This window comes from Nelusetta ayraudi, unplaced genomic scaffold, assembly GCF_046127955.1.
Source record: "Nelusetta ayraudi isolate G7.1 ecotype Tasmania unplaced genomic scaffold, CSIRO-AGI_Nayr_v1 ptg000062l, whole genome shotgun sequence".
Lineage (NCBI taxonomy): Eukaryota > Metazoa > Chordata > Actinopteri > Tetraodontiformes > Monacanthidae > Nelusetta > Nelusetta ayraudi.
In genome coordinates, this window is record NW_027466112.1 from 1,072,772 (window position 1) to 1,097,500 (window position 24,729).

At 42.2% G+C, this 24,729-nt stretch overlaps 1 protein-coding gene across 1 annotated transcript in view; it reads left to right on the forward strand.

Annotated features, from left to right (window-relative positions):
* Positions 1-24,729, forward strand: part of LOC142897942 (adhesion G protein-coupled receptor D2) — a gene marked incomplete at its 5' end in the record, with an annotated part of 73,926 nt that overhangs the window by 2,401 nt on the left and 46,796 nt on the right. The window contains 15 exons of the mRNA XM_076040589.1: positions 138-320; positions 454-527; positions 693-962; positions 1,337-1,448; positions 1,695-1,838; positions 2,227-2,329; positions 2,866-2,980; positions 3,350-3,405; positions 3,613-3,739; positions 3,980-4,083; positions 4,918-5,020; positions 5,160-5,313; positions 5,421-5,554; positions 7,013-7,128; positions 9,000-9,120. Of these exons, the coding sequence (XP_075896704.1) occupies positions 138-320; positions 454-527; positions 693-962; positions 1,337-1,448; positions 1,695-1,838; positions 2,227-2,329; positions 2,866-2,980; positions 3,350-3,405; positions 3,613-3,739; positions 3,980-4,083; positions 4,918-5,020; positions 5,160-5,313; positions 5,421-5,554; positions 7,013-7,128; positions 9,000-9,120 (1,916 nt within the window). The remainder of the gene's footprint in view (positions 1-137; positions 321-453; positions 528-692; positions 963-1,336; positions 1,449-1,694; positions 1,839-2,226; positions 2,330-2,865; positions 2,981-3,349; positions 3,406-3,612; positions 3,740-3,979; positions 4,084-4,917; positions 5,021-5,159; positions 5,314-5,420; positions 5,555-7,012; positions 7,129-8,999; positions 9,121-24,729) is intronic.

The following is a 24,729-nucleotide window of genomic DNA, read 5'->3' on the forward strand; positions in this document are numbered from 1 at the left end:
CGTGGTTTGCACGTGTGTACGTGTAGTTCCTCTTTAACAACGACAATAACGACAACAATTAGACTTGACAGTTGCTCTAATTCCACTCTCCGTCTAATGACAAAACATTAAGAGTAACCTCGCCATTTTTTCCTCAGAAAACTTGACTGCCTTGGATTCTGTCCTGGATGGAAATTCTCCTCTGAACCAAACACTGTCCGTTAAAGTGTTCCACAGCCCGCACGCTGACGAGGACTGTAGCATCTTTAACCCCGTTATTGGAAACTGGGGCACAGCCAAGTGTGACTCATTGCTGGGGGCGGTCTGCCAGTTTAAGAAAGGTGCTGATCAATAATCACATCGGAAAAAAAAAACTGTTGTTCACTCTTTGTCATCCTGACAACTGAGTGACTGCCATGCCTGCAAACACTGTGGTTGGACTGTAACGTGTCTCTGCTCTCTTGCTGTCTGCAGAAGTGCTGGATGCCATCACTTTTCCACAGACGCAGTTTTTCAGCAGGTTAATCGAGAATCATCAGACGAAACATGTGAGTTTGACGATGATACTCCAGAATAATAAACGTATTCATCCTGGTGATTTGTCCGTGCTTTGCCAACCTTCCATTTTTTCCCTTTATTTTCATTGAGAGCAGACAACAACGCTGAGTGACAAATGAGGGGTTTTATTCCCTAATTCTATCCATCCTTTCCAGGTTTTGGAGGAGCTGGGCATGAAAATGTCTTTGGACAGAGGTTTAGTCTTGATACGACAGCTGGCCAAGGCTGTTCTGCACTCGCTGAAGGCCGGCCACTCGAGCATTCTAACCCCCAGCGATGTGCAGTACCTCACCCAGATGATTGACGTATATCTGAGCGCAACAGTGGAAAACGTGATGCCCTTCGCTGCGGACTACGTGATAATAGCGAGTTTAATGCTGGAGCCACAGATGGCAGCGCAGTGGATTGGCCTGGCAGAGGATGGGGTGAGGGGGACACGTATTATCTTTTTTTCTGCACAAATGCTCTTTTTTTTTCTTTCTGAACTGTCAAACCAACCTGGGATTTTTTTCACAAGGATTTAAATTGTAAGCTTTTGTGGATGGTTTGATTAAGTCTGTACCTCTTGGACGGCTTCTGTGGAAGGAATTGTTTAGCTTTAATTAGGCGCTTGGACATATCAGCCCTTATTCTGTTGCTTTACTTTATTCATTGGATGCATTGTTTTAAAGTTTACATTACTTTTAGACTCATTGCAACCTTTCACCCTGCAAAGACGGATTCATTCAGCAAATTTGCTATTTAATTTATAATTGATCCAGAAAAGTCGTCATCCTGAAACCGTTTCCCCTCTCAACAGGTCAGTGTGGGACCGTTCACCATTATCAAAAGCATTGATGCTCTGACTGAAAGCCTTGCAGACAAGCTTTCTGCTGAGAAACGTGGCTTCACTATTTCTACCAAAAACATAGGTAATGACACATCTATTAGTGTATGAGAAGCTTGATTCTGTTTTTAAATGCATCATACTGAATTCATCATGAATGAAATATAGAATTTTAAAGGCAACAGAAATAATAAACCAAACAATCCTATGTGTAAAGTTTGGGTCCACTGCTTAAACTCACCTGCTATTTATAGGAAGCAACTTTGCATTATACCCTGGTTAACATAATTGTTTACACCTTTTATCCCCCATAATCCGTATGGCTTTCCAGATGTTCACATAGTGGTGCAAAAGCTGTCTGAAGAGAGCTGTCACCAACGCTTCAAGCCCTCTCTTACCAGCAGCAGCAGCAGCAGCAGCGGTCAGGATGAGCTGCTCATCCCTGACACTGAGCTCAAGAGGATGCATGCACAGGGTAGGAAACACACTCAGACACACAACTGTCAATAAACTCCTCATTAAGTTATTTTATTTTTATTTATTTTGCTAATGCAGGGACATGATCTAGTTATTTTTTAGTCCCAGCAATACTTCAGTGTAGTTCAGTGGTTTATAGGTGGAGTCTGCTGTAAAACCTCTTATGGAAAATTCCTATATCAGGAAGAATTGACAAAAACACTGGATAAAGACCAGAAATGGGAAATTTACTAAGCAACTAAGCAACAGCATTACTAAGCAACTGATAAATGTAGCAGCACATCTATTACCTAGCTAGCAAGGGTTATGAATATAGTGTTTGAGATGGAGATATTTATTTATTTGTTAATAAACGTCTTTTTCTTATTTTATGCCTCGGTGACCAGGATATAAAGAAGTGATATTCATTTACACCTACTACAAACACCTGGGTGAGATTGTGTCTGGTGCTCAGGAGTCTCAACCGAGATACCAGGAGGAAATAAAATGGTGAGAAGTTAACGTTGTTTGCTGACTTAAGTTTTGCTCACAGCACTCGTTGATAAAACTAACCAACGTTCATTTTCCAATTTTTCGTCGGTTCAGGGAAACTGCTGTATCTGTAACTGTATTATCCCTAAATCTGGAAGAACACTTTGAACAGACTGCGATAAATGAATTCTAGATTCTATGTTCTATATCATTTTAAATCATTGAACTACTGTCTTAGGATAATCATTATTGCGGTCACCTTATCTCGTAAATAATGATTCTAATTGAACTGAATACTTGTCATCATTGTCCATTTTGTATTTGGGGTTCAAGCATTTTAGGGAATGAACTGAATGTATGAATTATACTTCTAGACAAAAAAAGTATGAAGATTGTCACATGGTGATTCTGAATATTCCCAGTCCGCACAGTAACAGTGTCATAGTACACAAGTCCTATGAGCCACAGACATTTTGAAACATTTTGTCAACAGCCTCTGACTTGGTTTTAAGTTTGAGGAGAGATGTCCACTAACTGCTCGACTGCTGTGTCAGGATGCCTCAAGGTCACCTGGCGTCAGCTGTCATATCAGCCACCGTCCGCGATGCTTCCAAGGCCCAGAACATCCCTGTGGCTGTCCAGTACACCCTCTTATCCTCATCACATGAGGTGCAGTTCATCGTACAGCTGTGTACATCTGAAGCTTGTCATGTCAATTCGACAAAGTTGGACCAATTTCGTGTCCAAGGATTTCGGCGGCCAAACCACCCATTAACAGGCTAAATAAACATTTTTGCTGTAGGCTGAATGTTTTTTTTTATTTTTTTGTTATATTTAAATCAACCTTTCTTAATCAGTATTAAAGCTATACTTTAATTTCTTATCACTAGGCCTTTGTCCTCACCTTCTGCAAACAGTATATCCCACGCAGTCTATTTCATATATGACTTTTGGTTGTGTGTTATTGGATGGAATAAAAAAAAAAAAAGAAAGGCAGTCAAAAGAGCAAAAGAGAAAATGTCCTTCCTGTCTTTGCAGATGGAGAACACTCGGCAAGTCATGCCTGTTTGTGCCTTTTGGAATTTCAGCTTCATGTAAGTTTAAATAATCATTGTTGTTGTCTTCTATTATGTGTCATTTTTAGTGTTGCTATTCTTAAAAAAAAAAAGAACTGTTCTGTATATGTTCCTATGATCCACTTTATTTGTTAAATTAATGAATTTACTTTTTTTTAAATGGGATTTTAATACCAAGTGTCCCTGCTCTCTGTGTTTCTGCACACCCCTGTTATTTTTCTGTAGACATAACCATACCTATAAATGGTCAAGCGATGGATGCAGGGTGACGTCTGTCGGCTCAGGCGTGACTTCCTGCTTGTGTAACCACACCACCAACTTTGCTGTGCTGATGAGCTACCTGGAGCCCAAGGTACAAAATACCAACGCTACCTTGTTGATCTTTAAAAGATAAAACTCTACAACTCATACTTTTCTACAACAACAATGTAAATGCATAGTATAATGTAAATGGGGGTAGGCAGGACTGACTTCAGGAACACTTAATGATGTGAAAACCTCGTTCCAACTAAAATGAATAAAACAAACGATCCCACACTGATCTTTGTTTCTCCTCCATCTGTCTCATGAACATCTTCTCCTTTGTCCGCAGTGGAGTCCCGAGGAAGAGCTCCTCCTGTCAAAGCTGACTTTCATTGGCTGCGGTGCGTCGCTGTGTGCCATGGTGGTGACCTTAATGATGTTCACTGTGCTAGAGTGAGTTTCGCCTCCCCGTTAATACTGTGCAAAGCAAAAACCTGAAGGTCTCACGTCTGGATACTTTCGTTTTGGGCGGTTCAATGCCAAAAGCGGCTGAAATTTCTCATTAAATGAAAGACTTTGCCTGATAAAGCAGCCGTTTGAACGAATATTGCCAGAATTTCTTTGGACAATTTTAACTAATTTTTTAAAAATCAATTTGCTGCCACTCAGCCATCTGTTAATTTCAAAGCATTTTATTCAACTTTTGTAAACTGCTCGTGCGCTCGGCCAGTTTTGGTTGCCTGTAATATTGAACTCTCATAGACTCAATGCCACATTCTCTCCAGCACACCAAGAAAAAAAACAAAACCCACAAAGAGCAGAAAAGATAATTTCACAGCATTTAATTAATTAATTAATTTTATTTACACCTGCGATTTTCCGAAGCAAAGACTCCACTGCACTTAGTATTGACTGGAGCTAATCCAGTAATTAGTGCGGTTTACATGTGAGACCGCTCCGAAGGTTTATGGTGGCACCTGAAGCTGTTAATTAACATTAGGGTCACCGAGGGATCACTGGCAGCCGGAGCGGAGCTGCCCCGGCAATTTACGAGCACTCTGAAATCACAAAGTCCAGCCATGCGTTTTACACACATGCCGGTGTGTGATGTACATGCATTTGTGTGCTTAAGGATGCACACAAACACACACACACACACACACGCACACATGAATGAGAACATGAAGGTGCGCGCGGCAAAACGGAAAATACAGTTGTGGATGCGTGCGTGATCAAAGCGTGAATTGACGAGCGGTGATGCAGACTCCTCTTTTTACTTTGTCATAGCATCCCGAAATCTGACCGGACTTCCATCCATAAGAACCTCTTCATCGCTCTCATCTGTGCCCAGGTGATTCTGCTGTGCAGCGGCTCTGCCATTCACAATAAGGTAACAGCGTGTAAAGTTTTTTTTTTTCTTTGAGCTTCACGTTTAATTTTAACGTTTGAAAACGTGTCAGACCGGATGAAATAAAAAATATGACGCAACATTTGCTGAATGAATTTTTTTTTTTTTTTTTTTTTTTCAGGTGGCCTGTACATTTGTGGCAGCGCTGCTTCATCTCTTCTTCATGGCAGCGTTTGCTTGGATGCTGGTGGAGGGTCTGCTGCTCTGGAGCAAAGTGGTTGCAGTCAACCTGAGCGAGGACAGACACATGAAGTACTACTATCTCATCGGCTGGGGTACAAAGGCTTCTTCAATTGGTCCGGCCCAGTTTGACACAGTCCGATGTGGAAAGCGGTTAAATACTTCCCTGTGTTGCCTCTCTGCTTCCTGTCCTTTTCTCCAGGACTGCCGGTGTTGATAGTTACAATCACGCTGTCGTCTGCTTCGGGCAAATACTCAGCGGACGGCTACTGTTGGCTCAGTGTCCAGAACGGTGTCATCTGGGGCTTCACTGGACCTGTGATCTTCATCATCATGGTTAGTGGTTTATATCCCGCTGTTTATTATCATTCTCACAAAAAGGCAAGATTTAAAATTGTGGGAAAAACACAACATCTTAATATTGGATGGACATGCAATTGTGGAAATGTTCTTTCGGACACCCTAAATCTTTTACTTAATCCCAATTATTGTCATTAAATATTTACCTGAGGATTTTTTTTGTGTGTGTTTTTAAAAGGTTTGGCTGCATCGGAGGCACACAAACAAATGGAAATACTTTGGTTGTTTATTAATAAGACAAAATAAGAATAGTAAATTCTTGTGGTTCTTGTACTCGTCGATGGGTCGATGTTACTGACTGCACTTGGAGGCTTCGGGCTGATTCTTAACGCAACACAGTACATTGCAAATACATGAGATGTGCAAAAACCTTTTTCCACCACTGTACTGTAAAATATGCTTAGAATATTGCGAAATGCAGCGAATGATGTCATGATTGAATGCCGCTGCCGCCGCTGCAGTGAAAACAAGACCAAGGAGGAAGTAACGTGGAGTTGGGTCTCACTTTTCAGCTTTATAGCATCGGGTCGACTTCTCAAATTCACCGGCTTCAGCAACATCAAGATCTCAAACACCAACCAAACAAATGCGCCCGCCATGTTCGATCATGTTGGCAGACTTCTTATTCTGCAGCCGTTTCTGTGTGGCACAAAACAAGGTCCTTGTCGGTACTGAAAAGCTTCTAAAAATATGCAGACCTTGCTATGAGAAAAAACTTCTCGCCTGAGATAACAAAGGGTAACCTCAGACTCTTTCCAGGCGTGATACCAAACTATGCAAACTAGTCCACTTACCTGGCTGGGAAGTAACATTGACACAATTAACTGCAGCTCAGAAAATAAACACAAAGTAAAGCTGCTATGCATGCAGCTGTTTTTGTCTCTACAACATTGTACCCAAAACATGACACTGTTCAAAATGTGAGTCAGCAGAAGGGGGGAAACACCCCGGTTGATGTACCTCTATATGAATATTTCCATCACAGCTCGATAGCGGCCTTGTTAAAAACCAGCTGTTTGTTATCAAATAGTTGATTATCATGAGAATCCAAACCAAAAAAAAAAAAAAAATCAAATAAGGCCTGAGTTTTCCTGGCAAAAAAGGTTAAAAGTGCACTTACTTTTTTTTATTATTTTGAACTGTTAAAAACCTGATGACGGCGGGAGTCCACACCCAAAGAAAGGGGTTATTTATTTTTTTTTTTTTAACTGCTTTGTTCATGTTAAACATTTCAAGATGAAATCACCATCTGCTCAGGATGGAAAAAAATGAAAGTTTTTTTTTTTTTTTTTTATGTGCCTGCTTCTTGTTAGGATGGAGATGGAAAAAGAAGTAAAAACATGAAAACAAACAAGTGCCTTTTCCCCTTGCCCTTGTTCTAATCTCATTTCGGTCTTTCCCCCCTTGTTAATTGTGCACCGTCACATTTGGCAGGTGAACATCATGGTGCTCGCCAGAGTGGTGGTCATCACCATCTCCACAGCCAAGAAAAGGTCCATCATGCTGGCCATGGGCACCAGTCCTGCAGTGCAAGCCTACGAGCAAATGAGGTACACGCCACAGGGAGGCGCCATTTCTCCTCTTTTTTCCCCCCCTATAAAGCTCGCTGTTCAGCTGGCCGCCAGGCCTTGGAGCTGACGTGCAGGAGTCAGTGCAAGTCAAATAAAAGAGCGGCTGAAAAATTTTTATATCGGCTTTTTCGCTTCTAAAATGTCAAGCCTCGTTTATCAGACTCTGACTTCTAATTAGACTGCAACTGCTCCAGACAAAGATGTATTTTTTTTTTCTCACTGTGTTGTTGTTGTTTTAGCATTTCAGTCCAGGAAGACTCAGAAATTATTTACGAATTAGTCTCATTATTATAGGATTGGGTTATTGAATTGAAAAAATATATATACTCACCCACATTGGAATTTAGTTCCAGTCAACAAAAATATGAATGTATTTGGAAACACTCCACGTGTCGCTTAATTCTTCACGTAATTATTACACCTTTTTTTTCAGTACTTGATTTTCTTTTTTTTTTACAATGGGAGAGTCGGGGCATCTTTTCTTCTTTTTTTTTTCCAGCAGCCAGAGCAGGAACAGAGGAGCCGTGCATTATTGGCATCCATTCAGCAATTAAAAATAAATGTTGGGGAGGAACAGACTAAGGATGTTTGAGTGTGAAATATAATCCCTGAGTTGCTTTGAGTTTGAAATTAGCAACACTTTTGGGTTGTGTCCTTCAAGAAAACCATATTGATCTCACCCTAATTCACACATCGATCTTACTAAATGATGTGTAAAATATTTGGCTGGAATAATGATTACCATTAGTATGGCGGCGTAAGAAAATCCATGTTGTATTTTTTCTTTATTTCTACACGTGCAGCTTTTTGACGTTTAAGTTTGTTATAGGAGAGACGTTACTTTACTGCTTTGTAAATGAACACTTTTTTTTAATTTTTTTTTTTTATTGGTGGTGGTTTTGATTGTCGTCTTTTAATAAGGCGTGATGGGAACACCGCTGCTCAATTGAAGCACAGGCACAGTTCTAATAAAATCAAAGGGGCTGGGCGCTATTGAATAGATGGAATGCAGTCGGGATGTGTCATCCGGAAGTACGCATTACCACTTTCAGGCCAATGCTAAACTTGTATTCCCACATTGCATCCGATCTGACGTGCAGCGGAGAATCTCTTGCGGCCCTGCTGCCAACCCTCTCCGTGCCTGGCTTCAGAAGTCCCCAATCGGAGGGAGTCCACGTCTATTGTGCGCGATCCGCCGAATTTCCCCCAGCAGGCTTGCAAACGATCCTATCATTGAAAATCATGTTAATGCTTGTGTTTGTTTTTTGTTTTTTTTCTCACAACCTCAGCCCACCAGGGCTTACAGTAGGTGCCTTATGAAGGCTTTTGAAAGCAGGCCTTGAACCTTTTGGCACCTCTGGGTGGCAGCCGGCATGGAAACTCAAACACATTCCTCCGCTGAGTAAACTAGGGCTCGCTGCCGCCACGCTACACACGCATGATCACACAGACACACACACACACACACACGCAGCTGCTGCGGTTTGGCGGTCACCTGAGCAGGATGATAATTCTACTCTAAACAGAATTAGCGCAGGTTTAAGGTGGGAAGTTGTCACCCCGTGAGCCTTCCCAGCCGCTGCAGCGTTGTGTATGGAACGCGTTGCCTGCCAAAGCCGCTCAGCCTCTGTCAAGAAGCCGCGAAAAGTTTTGAAACTGAATTTAGCAGAGGGGATGTAGAGGGATTTCTGTAGTGATTCCTTGGTGATCCCTGGTGGGAGGTTCGGCTTCGGGGGGGGGCACAGTCAGGCGGTGAAGCAAATGATTGCCATCGTGACACTGCCAGTGTTTACGATTCTTCTTGTGTTTATTTTTGATTGATTTATTTTTTTTTCGCCTCGATGACACAGGGCGGCGGTGAAAGCCGTGCTGGTGTTACTTCCCATCCTCGGGCTGACGTGGCTGTGCGGCATCCTGGTGCCCTTTTCCATCGTCATGGCCTACATCTTCATCATCCTCAACTCCCTGCAGGTACTGCAATGCCGCCACGGAAACATGACACTTTTATCAATAATAATAATGATAATAATAATAATAATCACAAAAAAAAATCTGTTATAAAAAGTAATTTCACAAAAACATCAACGTCTCATGATAGGACAGTTTTTTTTCTTTTTAATTGTATAATTTTCTGGGTAAGAAAAATGAGAAGAAAAAACTTTTTTTTCTATAAAACACAATAGGTTTTATTTGCAAATAATAAATAGACAAATAGAAAAATAAATCCTATCATATGAACAATACCATTACTTCTGGACTGCACACAACAAGATGAATGCCTGCTCATCCTGCAGGAATGATATCATCAAACGGTCACATTTTGAAATCAGGGTACATCTTAAAGGGGCAGCTCAACATTTTGGCAAATGTGCCTAATGCCATTACCCCTATGGTCATATAATTAGGTTCATTCCCTTCAATTGCCTGTTGGATAGTCATCAACAACCAGTTCAAATGCATCCACTCAGTGGACAATTGTCTTAGGCTTCACAAAACTTTGGGTTTTATATGGATATACTTGACCGTAGTCAAGATCTATGGATGATCAACACACAAACTAACCTAGGAAACTTCAGAAACTGGACACAATCAGACAGTTACTGTACTGTACGGTACTGGAGGTCACGGCGGTGCAGGAGGTTGTAATTTCCTGTTCGACCGGCAACCGCAACATGACTTGAATTTCTCCCTTTAAAAATCAGCCTTCACCCTATCAAAAGGAAGAAACTGGAATGTCAGACAAGGAGGACAAAAAGGAAGAAGAAGAAGAAGCGAAAAGCCACTTAAAACTTTAGTTTATAGACTTTACCGCATTTTGGTCTTCAATGTGAAACAGAAAGGTTTTCCATTATAAGTCGTAATTCTGCCCTTCTGTCGTGGTTAGGGCACACATCCTGTCAAGGCTTTTATTTGTCACTGACAAGGATAAGGAAAGTGAATAACAAGAACAAGGATAAGAAAGTGTGGAGGAGGAAAGGCCTTGGCCTGGCCTGTCTTTAAGCAGGTGCTATATTTTAACAGGGAGCGTCAGCCAGCCTCCTTTGATTATTGCTGCATTTCGCATTAAGAGGCCAGCGCTGTTGCTGCTGCTGCCGTGGTTGTTGTTTCCTTGGTATCATCTTGATTTTACCCTCTTAGAGTTGGAACTCCATGCATTGTTTTGAGACAAGGCAAAAAAAAAAAAAAAAAATGCACATGGAGGAAAGAGAGAGAAAAAACAGAACACCCCGTGCAGCCTCATTTCCCACGGAAGTGATGAGGAGGAAGCGGAGCCTGCGGCGGTCCCCGCGTTGCCGAGCCTCCCCGGCGAGTTGGGATCCTCCGCTGCAATTTGTAGCCTTCTTTTAATCAACTGTATCTTTAATTGAGCTGTATATTTAAAGAGGAAATCAATGGTGCTTCTCGCTGTAGCCTGATCATTAAACTGGGCCTTTCAGTTGCCGTGAATAGCGCTGTAATTAAATTTCTTCTTCGTGTCATCAGTAATTAAAACAGAGCATTACCTCCCCCCCCCCCCCTTTTCCCTCTCTCTCATCCGGGCCTCCTATCGCAGGACTGTACGCGTAAACACCTTGTATTGATTTCTTTTCTCGTTCGTTCCTGTGTGTGTGTGTGTGTGTGTGTGTTAGTGTAGTGTGTGTGTGTGTGTGTGTGTGTGTTTGCTCAGCTGCTTCCCTTCCAGACTGTCAGCAGTCTTTCTGTGTCTTTCTGCCCCCCCGCTGATGCTCTGTTACCTGTCTGATCATCTCGTCTTTCCGCAGACCAGCTTTATTAAATTCAGCAGCAACGACTGCCGCTAACAACAAAAGAAAACCCACAACGTTCTCTCCGGGCCGACAGAAAACGGCACTGATACAACCGTTGCTCCCTTTGAAGATCATGGTTCTGTTACGAGTCAAACCCCGCCCCCCCCCGCACACCCAACCCCCCAGGATAAAAAAAAAGGGTTAGGGTTAGGGGGTTTATGGAAACCTGCCCACTGTATTGTCACCACACACTCACCTTTGCTAGACTTTGTCCACTGGATGAATGTTCCAGCTCTACCAACCTCTATCAGGGTGTCATATTCTCTGAAGATTCATCTTTTCTAAAAAACTAGACAGGCCCAACGTTTTGCAAGCATATCCTCGGGCCCTTTTAGTATTTGTTCGACTTAATGACCTCTTTAAAAAGCAAATCTCAAATCTAAACACCTATTAGATTAAAAAAAAAAAAAAAAAAAATGGACTAAAAAAGTTTTTCAAAGCATGAAAATGACTTTGTGGCATGCGTTCATTTCAGCTTGATGTCCAATGGCGTGCCAAAGAAAACAAACCCGGGAACACATTCAACTTAACTTATCGCTAGCTGTGTTTCTATTACCCCTAGAATTGCGCAAAACCTAAATATCACAATAAAGAAAATGCAACAATCATTCTTGACAGTAAGAATTATGTCTTATGCGCTTGACGACCTTCAATGGAAAGGCCTGCAAATCGCAATTGAACTTTGTCGAACTTTTTAGAAATATCGCTTTTATTTTGAAAAAAACTGTTATGGAAACGCAGCTCGTAACGGCCTCGGTTTGAACTTTTGTTTTCAAATCATCTAACCTGTTACATGAACATATTACTGGAAAAGCAATGAATGGCAAAATGACCATCAACTCATTATAAAACCCCTCACTGTGGTAATTTAATCACCTAAGCCCTGCTCCCAGCTGCCATGTGAACACTTCTTTAGACACAGGCCTCCAGTGATTTACGCTGTCCGCTGTCCTTTGCAAGGACGCGCACAGTTCCGTGTGGTACAAACCACATTAATTTCTTGTAAAGATGATGAAATTGGTGCAACTTGCGTGCTCTCAAAAGAAAAAAAAAAAAAAGGTGAGGCGGGAGGCAAAAATATAAAATAGATGAATGAAAACGCTTGAGTTTTTCACGAAATCGTTTTTTATTTGCGGCTGTATTTTCAATGGAGCCACAGAAAGCAACATAAAGCTTAAGCAGCGAACCTTTACGGTTAAATCAATAAAACAGATAATGTTGACAAGCCCGTTTCATCTCTCCCATGCTTCCCCCTCGCTGCACCTTGTCCGATGCGTCGCGGCGGCCGCCGTTGCTGTAGAGCGCCACCGCACTGATCCCAGCAGCGCTGCGCTTCCGTTTCTCTTCCCTCTCCAAGCCGAGTCTTTCACTTGATGCTAGATTATACTCCCTTTAACTAAAAGTGGCAGCTTTATCATAGCTGCAAGAACGGCATCCTTGAGTCATGCTGCTAAAGAGATGTATTTGCATCACTGTCTCCTCCACTTATCATTGGAGTAACGCTGGCTGAAATACTCCTGAATTCATTTGTAAAAGAAAAAATACATTAGGACTGCGCAACTTTGATTTTGAAAGGCTTGTGTAATGCCCATTTTTCTTTCTTCCTCAGGCTCTACTGGTACAGCCAAATGCGAGTACTTCTACCAATACTCTGCATGTTTATATTTAGCCCTCTGTTTACAGCCTTCAACAACAAAAAAAAAACTTCAGGCTAATGCGTTTCGTGCCCTTCGTGTTTGGAAAGGGGACAAAAACAAAGTGGCCACAAAGTGGTCTCACAGGGTGGCAAGTTCAAGGTGAACTCCTATGTCGGGACTTTGTCCCCAGACTGGTCAAAGTGAGGTATCACTGCCCTTTGTGACATCACAAAAGGTCTGTTTTCCAGTGTTTTTGAGCATTTCAAACCCTCAGAGTGGGGCAATTTGCAAGTATTTCAAGGTATGTAGGGAGAAAAGTTGTCGCAATGACTATTACTTATTTTTTTTTATATATAAATTTGAGTTTAAAGAACACCCAGTTTGTTTGTCGTCCTACTTGTGGCGGAGTTTAGGCAGGAGGTAAATGCAGAGTTTTACGACCGAGAGTGTTTCCTTCTGTCCACTCTGACTTCCAACTACAAGGCAGTAGTTTTATTAACTTCCTCATCATAAATACAAGCATCACTTATCCAGCCCAAGACAAAGTGTGTGTGTGTGAGAGGGAAGGAAAGGTGTGACTAGGGCCTCTTGGCCAGCCCATAAATCCCTCCACCCTTTGTCATCCAATCTGCGGGCAATGTCATTCAAAAGCGCCGCGCTATCCATTACCTGGGAATAATAGGCTCCTGGCCATGCAGTGTCTATCTTATTATTAGTCCATAACTTTAAACTATCAATAACTTTGAGATGCAGGAAGGAGGAGGTGGAGGAGTAAGGAGGTGGGCGGGGGAGTAAAAAACAAAGTGGAGAGGTGAAGGAAGTCGAGGCGGCGGGAGGGAAAATGTTCAGGTGATAATCTACAGCGCCGCGCTCGACTTTTCTCTCTCTCACACTCTTGCTGTGCTCTGCGTGGAGGGCAGGCCGATATCCAGTCTTCACGGTGCAAAAATAGGAATGAATAAATGATTCGTTCATTAAATATTTTGGAAATGTATTTTTTTTTTTTAAGGGAAAAAAAAAATGAAAAAAGTGAAATTTAGAGTTGCACTTGAGATTAAACCAGACCAAAGAAAAGACGACAGCATGTCTGAATAATGTGATTATTTTTCCTTAGTTTCAATTCAGGAAGACAGTTCGCAATGGTGACCGTCGTGGTTTTCTGACCTTTGAAATGCACATCCCTTTTTTCAAAGGGACAAATCGGTTTTGTCTGTAGCAGCGCTGCTTGTTAAATGCTATCTTCTCAGCACTTTATGTAACATTTTTACCGCAACAAATTGTTTGAGCTGCGTTTCACTTATTGAGATCAATTTGAGACCTGAAGAAAACGAGTGGTTGCTCAAAGTCTCATTTACCGCAATGAAAGCTATTTCTGTGAGACACACACACACACACACACACACACACACACACACACACAAACACAGTTGTCCAGTGAGGCATGACATCAGAGTGTGTTCAGGATATAGAAATGTTCAATAGACTGTGCTCAACGTATTGATTTTTACCATATGGGAGATTTGTTCTGTGAGTAAGAGATGCTTCTGCAGCGTTTGAAGCGATTGTTCGGAAAAGTGTGTGTGTGTGTGTGTGTGTGTGTGTGTGTGTGTGTGTGTGTGTGTGTGTGTGTGTGTGTGTGTGTGTGTGTGTGTGTGTGTGCGTGCAACCGTCTCGATCGCAGTCTAGCTCAGTGCAGGCCGCTCAGCATCCTAACTGCAGGCAACATGAGACTGAGCAGGTGTGTGTCTCTTTTTTGTTTTTTTTGTTTTTGTTTTGAAATAAATATTGCAGATGAGGAATATTCCTGTTTCAGAATCCCTATCCAGACACTCACTGTAAACAGTGTTGACACAACCAGACAGTTTGGTTCCAAATTCATTTCATTGACTTTTGCTTCAATGTATTGAAATAAAATGATTAAAACAGACAGCATGGTGCTGTCAGTTTTAATAATTTTTTAAAAAGTTTGATTATTTTTTCGGTCTTTCACATGTCAGTTTTGGCATTAAATTGTCCAATCAATATCAATCTGTTTTTAAAAATCTAATATCACATCATTAATTTAGTCCTTTAAAAACTTTTTTTTTAGATTTTAGATTTCCCTACTCTGAAAAAGTTGAAAATAGTTTTCCTTGACCTTTGAATACACAATCATCAAAATGCAGCGTTATACAGTTTCAGCAAACAACCCTCGGGACTTGGTAGCAGAGTAAAATTCTATTATTATTTTATGGATTTGTTCTTTATTTAAGTTGTGTATTTTACTTTATTTAGTCGCCAGCCACAGAGTTCACAGATTTTCAAAATGATTTTGGACTTAAAGTTTATATCCTTTGCAGACAAATGATGTGAAATTCTGTATATAAAATGGCAACACAGCAGTATAATAATTCACTCACAATCATTTTTGGAATTTTGCTAGTTTTGCAAAGACACAATTATTAGTTTTTTTTCATAATCACATAAATATTTTACAAAAATAACAGTATGTAATTATGGAGCCGTAAAATACACACATTAATAACGTTAATTAAGAGAGCACTGCTCAAAAGCGGCAGAGCGATTTTTCAAGTACTTGCTTAAGGACTTATGAAATATGCAAGGGTGATGAAAACTTTGAATATAATGTAGTCATAGGTAAAATCATGGAGATTTATTTATAAAACCATATTTTAATTAGTGCCTTGTATAATTATGAGGTGGGGTGGAAAAAAAGCAAACAAATAAATGCACTACATGATTGTTTGCATTCTTATTGCCTGGGAAAATAACTTTCCCTTTGAAAAGGGGTCCACTGTTTATGTTGCATCCTCAATTACCAGCCGCGGCATTAGAATAATATTCATACGAGATACCAAGGTCAGCGCCGACTCCCTCCACGCTCCTCCAAGATGGCACTCGTAATTAGGATGTAGCGCCGCTTTTTAAGTTGTGTATTTATAGTGTGTTTTGTCTCAACTTGTACTTTTTATCCCCCTTTTGTTTTTTTGTTTTTATTGCCGCCGTCTTTTCTTGTTTTGAAATCGTAATTTAAGTTTGCAACCGTGCGAGCCGACTGCCACTGACTTCTTTCTATTGCTTGGTTACACCTACCTGAGGGATTTCTTATGGAGTTTTAATTCAAGTACATTTCAGGTTTCAAGGTTTTTGTATGCAAAAAAGAGGGCCTTGAAAAATGGTCACCTGGTTACTTTTGAAAAAAAAAAATAAATAAAAAAAAATAAAATTAACTGCTCGCCCAATTCCATCTTTAAAAAAAAAAGAAAAGAAATAACGACCTCAAATGAGCAAAAGGGGAGACAAGAATGAAGACGGTGTTCATTTTTTTTTTTACCGATTGTATTTCGCAAAATGGTATCGCAGAAGATCAGGGTTTCTTTTAACTGGCCTGGGAAAATAAAGCTGTGAGAAGGTTACTTTCAAATAGGAGAGAGCCACAGAGAGAGAGACAGAGAGAGAGAGAGAGAGACAGGGAGAGAGAGAGAGAATTCCTGTCATTGCTGGAGCCGCCACCCAGAGACCTCTCCTTGTTTTAAACCTGCCGGCATTTATTTGTCTTAGAATTACCTGCCAGCTCAATTTAGTAATAGCCTGTGTCATAAGAAAGCAAACCATCCCCCCCCCCCCCCCCCACCACCACCACCACCACCACCAAACCTTTATATCTGCTCTGCATGAATGTGTGTGTGTGGGAGGGCTCGAGGGGTAGTCAGAGAAAAGACTCACGTCTCCTGATATTGATCCTTCTGGTTTTTGCCATATTCGTGACGCTTGTGCAAGTTCATCAGCGGACGACCTCGACCGTCGTCCCTGCAGAACCACCCGGCCGACCGCTCCGGACATAAAAAAAAAAAAGCCCGAATTAGCCGCGCTGGAACAATGACCGTTCCATTTAAAAACAAAAACAAAAACAAAAAAAAAGTTCACCGCCTTGTCTTTTGTCTTGGCTGACACTACGCAAACACACACACACACACGCACGCACGCACACACACTTCAGCGCTAGTTTGTGCCGACTCGGTCACAGATGCTCCTGGTTTCCCCTCTGCTGCTGCCACGTTGCATCAGATCGGCAGGTTGGGCTCGGCTTTGATGTCCACTTTGCAGGTAATTAGCAGGAACTGGGTCAACGCGGGGCAAGAAAGCAAAACCCTGTTGTTCCTCAAGTGGTTGGCAGGGTGGCGGCCCGGTGGGCTGGAGTGGGAGGTGTGTGTGTGTGTGTGTGTGTGTGTGTGTGTGTGTGTGTGTGTGTGTCAGGGGGTTAAAAGGCTGTCAGGTATCCATTTCCCCCCCCCCCCCCACCCCCCCACATTTTTTTCCAGCTCAGCAGAAGGAGTGAATTTGTTCTTCGGCTTTGTTAAGATGAATAGATGTGATTAATAGTAACGGCACCCGCCCAGCGTCCACCGTCCCCCGGTGCACCGTGTCAAAGTGTATTTTAATTAGTCCTGCGATAATGCCTGCTTTAACCACCAGCGGTGCGTTAACATTACATTATTGCGCACATGCTATGAGTGACAGGATCGTTCTGGCCGGAGACCCCGGGCAGCGTGTGCGCTAATCACTGCGAGAGGCTCTGTTAAACGCATTAGTGTGGATTAAACCCCCGACCTGGCAAATTAATCACCGACTTAAAATTTGCAGCACGCAGCCGCGCTGAGTGCGGCTTTCCAGTGCTGCCCGGCCCCCCACCCCTCACCCGCCCCCCTCTCTCACCCCCATCCCCCTCCAAAAATAACCACACGTGAAACTGAAACACAATGCGTTGCGATCCGCGGTGACAAAGTGGCAACAAATCCAATTTTGACAGTAAATCCATTTAAACGAGGCGGTCGGAACGTTGATTTACGGCGCCCGGCGTCGGGACTGTAATCATGACAACTGCATGTAAACACGAGCGGGTCATTAAAAGACCATTTAGCACAATGTAAATCTCACGCTGGGATGATTTACGGCCGGCGCTGCGGAAGCGTCCCGCGGCGGGGAGCCTCGGCGGCTACCTGCGTGTTTTCGCTCCTTACTTGCGGGACACTGATTGGGATGTTGTTGTTGTTATTGTTGAATACCCTCCCCCCCGCGACCCCCCCTCCCCAACCCTCCCCCGCCGGCCCGCTCGCCCTTCCTTCGGCGGCCCCCGGCTTGTCCCTAACAGACACCTGAGGTCATTTCCTATGCGTGTCAGCGCGCGCAGATATACGCACTCTTCCCCGGCGAGTGTTTACAACCACATGCTGATTCCTATTAATCTGCTTCTTGTCGGCCGAGGGTAAAGGCGGGGGGGGTTGGGGAATGGGGAATGGGGAAGGGTCCGGCGGGGCCGCCGAGAGGTGGGTTAAAACATTCACACATGCAACTCTGAAAGGCCCCCGTCTGACAGATTGCACCAGGCCTGGACTCCCTTTTTACACTGAGCAGATGTGGTCTCCCACTTGTTTTCCTTAGTAATTATCCCTCATTAAGTGAAAGCATGTGCCAATCAAACAGCTAGAGAGAGAGAGAGAGAGAGAGAGAGAGAGAGAGAGAGAGAGAGAGAGAGAGAGAGAGAGAGAGAGAGAGAGAGAGAGAGAGAGAGAGAGAGAGAGAGAGAGAGAGAGAGAGAGAGAGAGAGAGAGAGAGAGAGAGAGAGAGAGAGAGAGAGAGAGAGAGAGAGAGAGAGAGAGAGAGAGAGAGAGAGACTCATCTCCACCTTCTTTTTTTTCTTCCTTTTTTTTAAGCGTTTTGTCATCTCAGAGTCCTCGCCAGATTAAAGGGCCGGCTCGTCGCGCTGCTGCTGAAGAGCTACAGCATCTGCACTCCTGGCATCGCTGAGGCCTTTTGGTCTCTTTGTGCTAATAATCTTGATTATCACATTTAACACCTGCCACGTTCAATTACAGCCTCACGCGCTCCATACGTTTTCATTTGACAACCGCTGCGTTTAAATGGCGAAGCGTATTCCTGCGTAATGGAGGTTATTATGATTATCTGTTATTATCTTTCCCACAGTGATCAACTTTAGATTTTTCTTGAAAGTGCTTTCACGTGTAAAAGGTATTTCTCATGTAAATATCCAGATATTATGCATGATGTGTAATATGAAAGACATCATATGTGGCTGTGATAAAGATGCGCTTTCTCTATTGTATCCTGAGAACCCAAAAAAAAAGGCGTTTCAGGAAATAATCAATATAACGCTGCATAAATTATGAAAATAAAATACAACATACATGATAAATCTGACAAGAGTCATTCATAAGCAATATGCTTTTTTCTATATATATCTACACATAAATGTGGATCTATGTATGTACATGCACATACAGTGCATGTACACGCACGCACCCATGCACACACACACACAAACACACACACAAACACACATATAAGAAAAGGTGGCCTGAGATGAAAAAGAGACAAATCTTTCCCCCCAAAAATAAAAGCACAATAAAAAGACAAAAAAAAAAAAAAAAAAAAAAGAACGAAGATATATGAAGTCCTCACGTCGATGAACTACCATTCGTTTTCACTTTGAGGTCCTGCGAGCCGTGGTGAAGTGTGATTGCATGTGACAGTTGCCGAGTCGGCCGGTTTATCATGATGGATACACCCACGCCACCGTGGCGATCCTGTAGCACACGTGTGCGCTCGGAGAGAGAGACAGAGACACAAAGAAGTGCACAGGCAACACACATCGCAGCACACCGCACACCACAAGCAGCTAATTTTTGATATTTCTGCTCGGACCTGCACAATCCCGGCGCAGGTTATTTCACATCTTCTTTCATATTCAGATCAAAATTATAACTACATTCAGAGGTTTGCGAGGAAATTGAAATTGTAATTAGAACTTCTCTGACCTTGGTAAATTCCAAGTGTTCCTGGAATATATGGAACAGTTTTGCTCTGAGAGATGTCAAGACTTCGACCCTGTCGCGCACAGCTCAGGATGTTTAGAATATTTTATTTATTTTTTTATTTGCATACTGTTTTTCCTCCACAAACTAATCCCCATGCTATGAAACACTAAATACTAACACTCCCTCAATCACACTTGGAAAAAAAAAAGTTCTATCCAGTTAAAATGCATCATTTCTATACATTCAAATAATGTGTGCTGTTGTTTATGTCCCCCCCCGTCCCCCCCCCACACTCACCCAAGGTCAGAGATAAAGTAGGATAATTCATCCTCAGCCTCATCCGATGACAATGCACGCCGCAAAATAAGTGCAAGTCTCTTTTCCTGCCGCATTCTCTCTCGCACGCTTTCACCGCCGCGCGTCTTGAGCACTCGCCTCCCCTTCTTTCCATTCTGGCACATGCCATTAACCTCAGCTCGGCTCACCTCAGCTGGGTAACAGGAGAGCAGAAGCGTCCTGTAATGGTACCTGGAGCAATCTTTTTTCCTGTTTTGCACCCAAAAGCAACACGTTCAGACTTTGCATATTACATCCATTTGTCATTGTTCGTCAAGGGCACTGCAGCAGTGCAATTTTAGGTTTTATGTTCCGCTGTTACTGTGAATGTGTAAAGTGTGCACGTGTGCACACGGGGCACAGTAGACGTTCACGCATCGCATTCTGAGCTCAGAGTGAATACAAAAGCATTGAAGAAAAAAAAAAAAATCAAGGGAAGTTTTCACAACTGATGCACACATTCTGACCTTCACTCACTGATTTTGCTACTTTGTGCTCAGCTCTACAGAGCTAAGTTTAGTTTCTGTACCATAGCAGCACCCTTTGAGCTGCACTGAGTCTGAATGGACAAATACTAATAGTTTATTGCAGACTGTGAACGAATTTCCTGTGGCGTTTGCCATAGATTCACTGCAACAACATACATTATCTTCACATCCTGATATTTAAAGATTTCCGTTTCTTGTTGCATGCACACTTGGGTTCAAGCTCCTTTTAGCTTTTAGCACGCAATTTCGATTCCTGACGCAAAAAAAAAAAGAAAAAAAGTGATTTGTTCCTTCATGCGCTGGATTAAACGAGCAAAAACAGCAAACGCGCCCCGTCATTGATTGGATCCCTAATGCACACCTCGCGATGCTAGTATGACAGTGATGCTAGTGATGACAGCTCGCTAAAAGAGTTGAAGACGATACATTAATGAAGAAAAGTCTTTAAAAACTGGTAAACCCACAAACCAGTGATTCTGGCATCACGTTGGTTGCATCTCTCGCATATCTCGCAGTGGAGGTTCAGTGCTCACTGCACTGGAGGTCACTGAGAGGGGTGCAGGGAGCCAGTTTGTTTCACCATCCGCAGTGCGGCTCAAGTTGACATTATGTTGCGCGTTGCACGAGTGTATTGCATAAAATCGGTTGATGCGTGCACGTTGTCACAGGTGCTGCCAGACCGAGCCATTGATCCATCTTGCGAGTCGACAGCGTCTTATCCGTGCTCTGCTCACCTTCTGGATTCACGTTGACTACGTTGATATTTTCTTTAAGAAGTCGTCGCTCTTGCCAGTTCGTATGCCAGCCGTCTCGGCCCATTTGTACAGTGAAACGCGAGTGTAAGCGTGTGCATGTGTCCGTGTGCACACAACGCATAAACCGAACCCAGTCCCCAGCTGCTGTTTCTCAATCCATTGCTGGCTGCCAGCACTTCTGCTCGCTGTCAGCGGAAAGCTATGCAGCGGGAAAACTCCCAGTGAGATTGACAGCAGGATCGCATGCAGTTTGACGTGGTGGGTGCCGCGGAGAGGCCCGCTGGATACGTTCACATTTTTAATTAAACAACACTTTGGCACTGGCGGGGCGAGTGAGCCCGCTGCCAGTTCAAAGACTCCTGCCTTGACCCACGTGTTAGGACTCTGTATCAGTTTTCCTCGCCCCGTGTTTTGCTTGGCGCCCCGAGACATGCAACCCTAAATTGTCTTGTTTAAAAGCCAGTTTGTTTACAGTTCACTCTCTTTCTCATGCTGTCCTCACCAGCCCCCGTAGCATTACCACATGTGTGGAGAGCGATCAGGTTCTCGGTGTAGTTGGCCAGTTTCAAACAGGCTTATACTGTGTAAATACCTTGAATAGATGTTTAAATATATATGTGTGGGCGTGTGTGTGTGTGTGTTTGCGTATATATGTATATCTATATACAGTATATATGTATATATACTGTATATATAAATGTGTGTGTGTGTGTGTATATATATATATGTATATTTATATATATATATATATATATACACAGTGTGTACATATACGTGTATATATTAATAATTATAGGTATTATAATACAATATGATCATATACGTGTCTATATAGATATATCTATATATGTGTATGTATGTGTATATATATATATATATATATATATATATATATATATATATATATATATATATATATATATATATATATATATATATACATATACATATACATATATATATATATATATATATATACATATATATATATATATATATACATATATATATATATATATATATATATACATACATATACATATATATATATATATATATATATATATATATATATATATATATATATATATATATATACATATATATATATATATATATATACATATATATATATATATATATATATATATATACATACATATACATATATATATATATATATATATATATATATATATATATATATATATATATATATATATATGTGTGTGTATGTATATTGTATATCTATATATATTTGTGTACATACTGTATATTTACACACATATATATTTCAAGCTTTATTTATTCTATAAACTACAAGGTAAATAAAATAATGAAACCCTGAGTGGTCGAGATCGTCCCATTGTCTGCACCGTGTGTGACTTCAACGCTGATGGTTTCTCTTGTCCGTGTAGCGATGACGGGTCTGCGGCTCTCACCACGCCACCGCTGTCTCCGTGCGCGCTCACACACACACACAGACACACAGATGCACAGACGCACACACCCACACCCACACACACACCCTACGCTGTCGGTTTGTGTGCCAGATTTGCCACGGCGGTTTGTTGCTTGCTGGGTTGTGTGCACCCAAGTTGCGCCGGTGGTAGCAAGCAACATCTGTTTCGGGGTTGTTGTTCCTCTTGGCTGCTTTTCAATTGGATTTCCTCATGCAGGGCCAAAAGCTGTCACCTCTGCCAGGCTCTGTTAGCAATCACCGCCGGCCCCTATATTAAGTAGGTGGTTCAGGGCTAAGCTAATAACTCTCCCTCCTCTCCCGAGCCATCACACACCAGGACCGGCGTGGCAGGCGGCCGGCGTGAGTGTGGGAGCGTGTTTGTCTGTGTGCGCTCACTCTCAGACTCTCTCTGTAAGCTTGTATAGCCTGTAGGGATGGACCGGCCTGGGGGTCTCCTCCTCATCCTGACAGCCTAACTGATGCGATAGGTGTGTGGGAATGCAGCAAATCATCTCACAGCATCCCCTCTTAAAGGACTATTTCACTTTAAAATCTATCTATCTATCTATCTGTCTATATGTCTATATGTCTGTATGTATGTCTGTATGTCTGTCTCTTCTTGAGCTGACATCAACGCTGCAGACAGTTTTCAAATGACTTGCTTTGTTAGGTATGTTTGCCATTTGAAAATAAAGTGCCCTCCCACTCCACGCTCATCCCCTCAATTTAAACCTTCATGTTAGACTTAACTTAACTTTAGGTTTGGTTAAAGGCTGTAATCATTATTAAACATTTTACTTTGCATGTTTCTGCAGCATCCTGATAGTTTTTTTTTTTTTTTTTTGTTTCAATTCTTATATTCTACTGAAAACCTCTTGCTCATGCATATCTGCATGTTGGTGGGATTTATTCCTTTATTTATTTCATTTTCGAGTCAGCGAGTGGCTTAGTACCTGTCTACCTGCTGTCTGTCTTCATCTGGTGTCTGACTGCCAGCGTGTCCCTCCAGCTGGAGCTGCTGCACACTGCTGGACTCGAGCGGCGGACCTGCAGAGTTTCAACTCCCTTTTTCACAGCTTTGACAGACACTTTGATTTGACATGCCATGAGCAGTTAAAGTGAAAGTTATGTATACATGTTAATTAAACTGTTTATGCGTGGATGGGGTCAGAGACATTAGCAAGCCCCAGTGCAGAAGTGTGAATTTCTTTTCTTTTCCCCCATCACAGCGTTTTAACCTCTTCTGTCTCTCATTTCTGTAATGATTGCCAGGTGCAGGGCAGAATTTTTCTCACCACCTTTTTTTTTTTTTTTTTGTCAAGTGGGAACGCAGATAGCTTTATTTGTGAAAAGTGTCTCTGTGTGTTTGACTTTGGGCTGAGATATTTGACGTTGGGTTCAGCTGGCTTGAATAGCTCCCATTTTTGGCACTGGGTGACACTGAAGGCCAGAATTCCCTGAAAGGAGGTTGCGGTTTTCGGCGACTTGAAAGAAAACCGTTCAATCGGAAGATCTCACGTGTTAAAATATACGATTTGATTTGTGATGTTGGTTCAGTCGAGAATAAATCGTTTTTGAGATTGAGCAGTGCCCACATCTCTCGTAAAATCTGTGTGGAATGAGGGGTTTAATGACCCTAATGGGAGCAAAAGGCAGTTCGGCTCTGATTTGTGAGAGGTTTATGTTTAATATGTAAGCATTGGACTCTACAATGGATGGCCAAGAGTTCACATTTGCTTTAAAGAGGCAGTCCATGCGATGCTGACATAGTATATACTCCCAAAATGTTAAGCCCTGTTTTTGTGAAAGTTAAATTTGTTTCCTGTTACAGACAATGTAAGCTAGAGGTCTCCGTAGACATTACTGCAAACCAGATACGTACTGCCAACCAAATCATAGCAGGCGCTGGGCTTATGATTCACTTGTTTCACGCAAACTCCATCTGGTTCAGGGAACTTGGACAATTTTGTAGACTATAGAGTTTGCTTCAACCACAGCTTGCTTTTACAGAATTCTCAAGTGTAAACAGTGAATCGCCTTGAAAACAGGATGTGGAAGTAAAATTAGTGATTGCAACAGGCGCCATGGTACGCGTTCCCAGAAAAGTCGAACATCTCAATCAACAGCGTCAAGCACGCAACGCCTTGTGCATGGGCTGGTCCAAGTTGCTGCGCGGCTGTGTGTTGTCAGGTGTGTTATGACCTGGTAATAGCGTCTCTCATCATCTCTATCGGTAATAAACAGTAATCATCTTACAGTT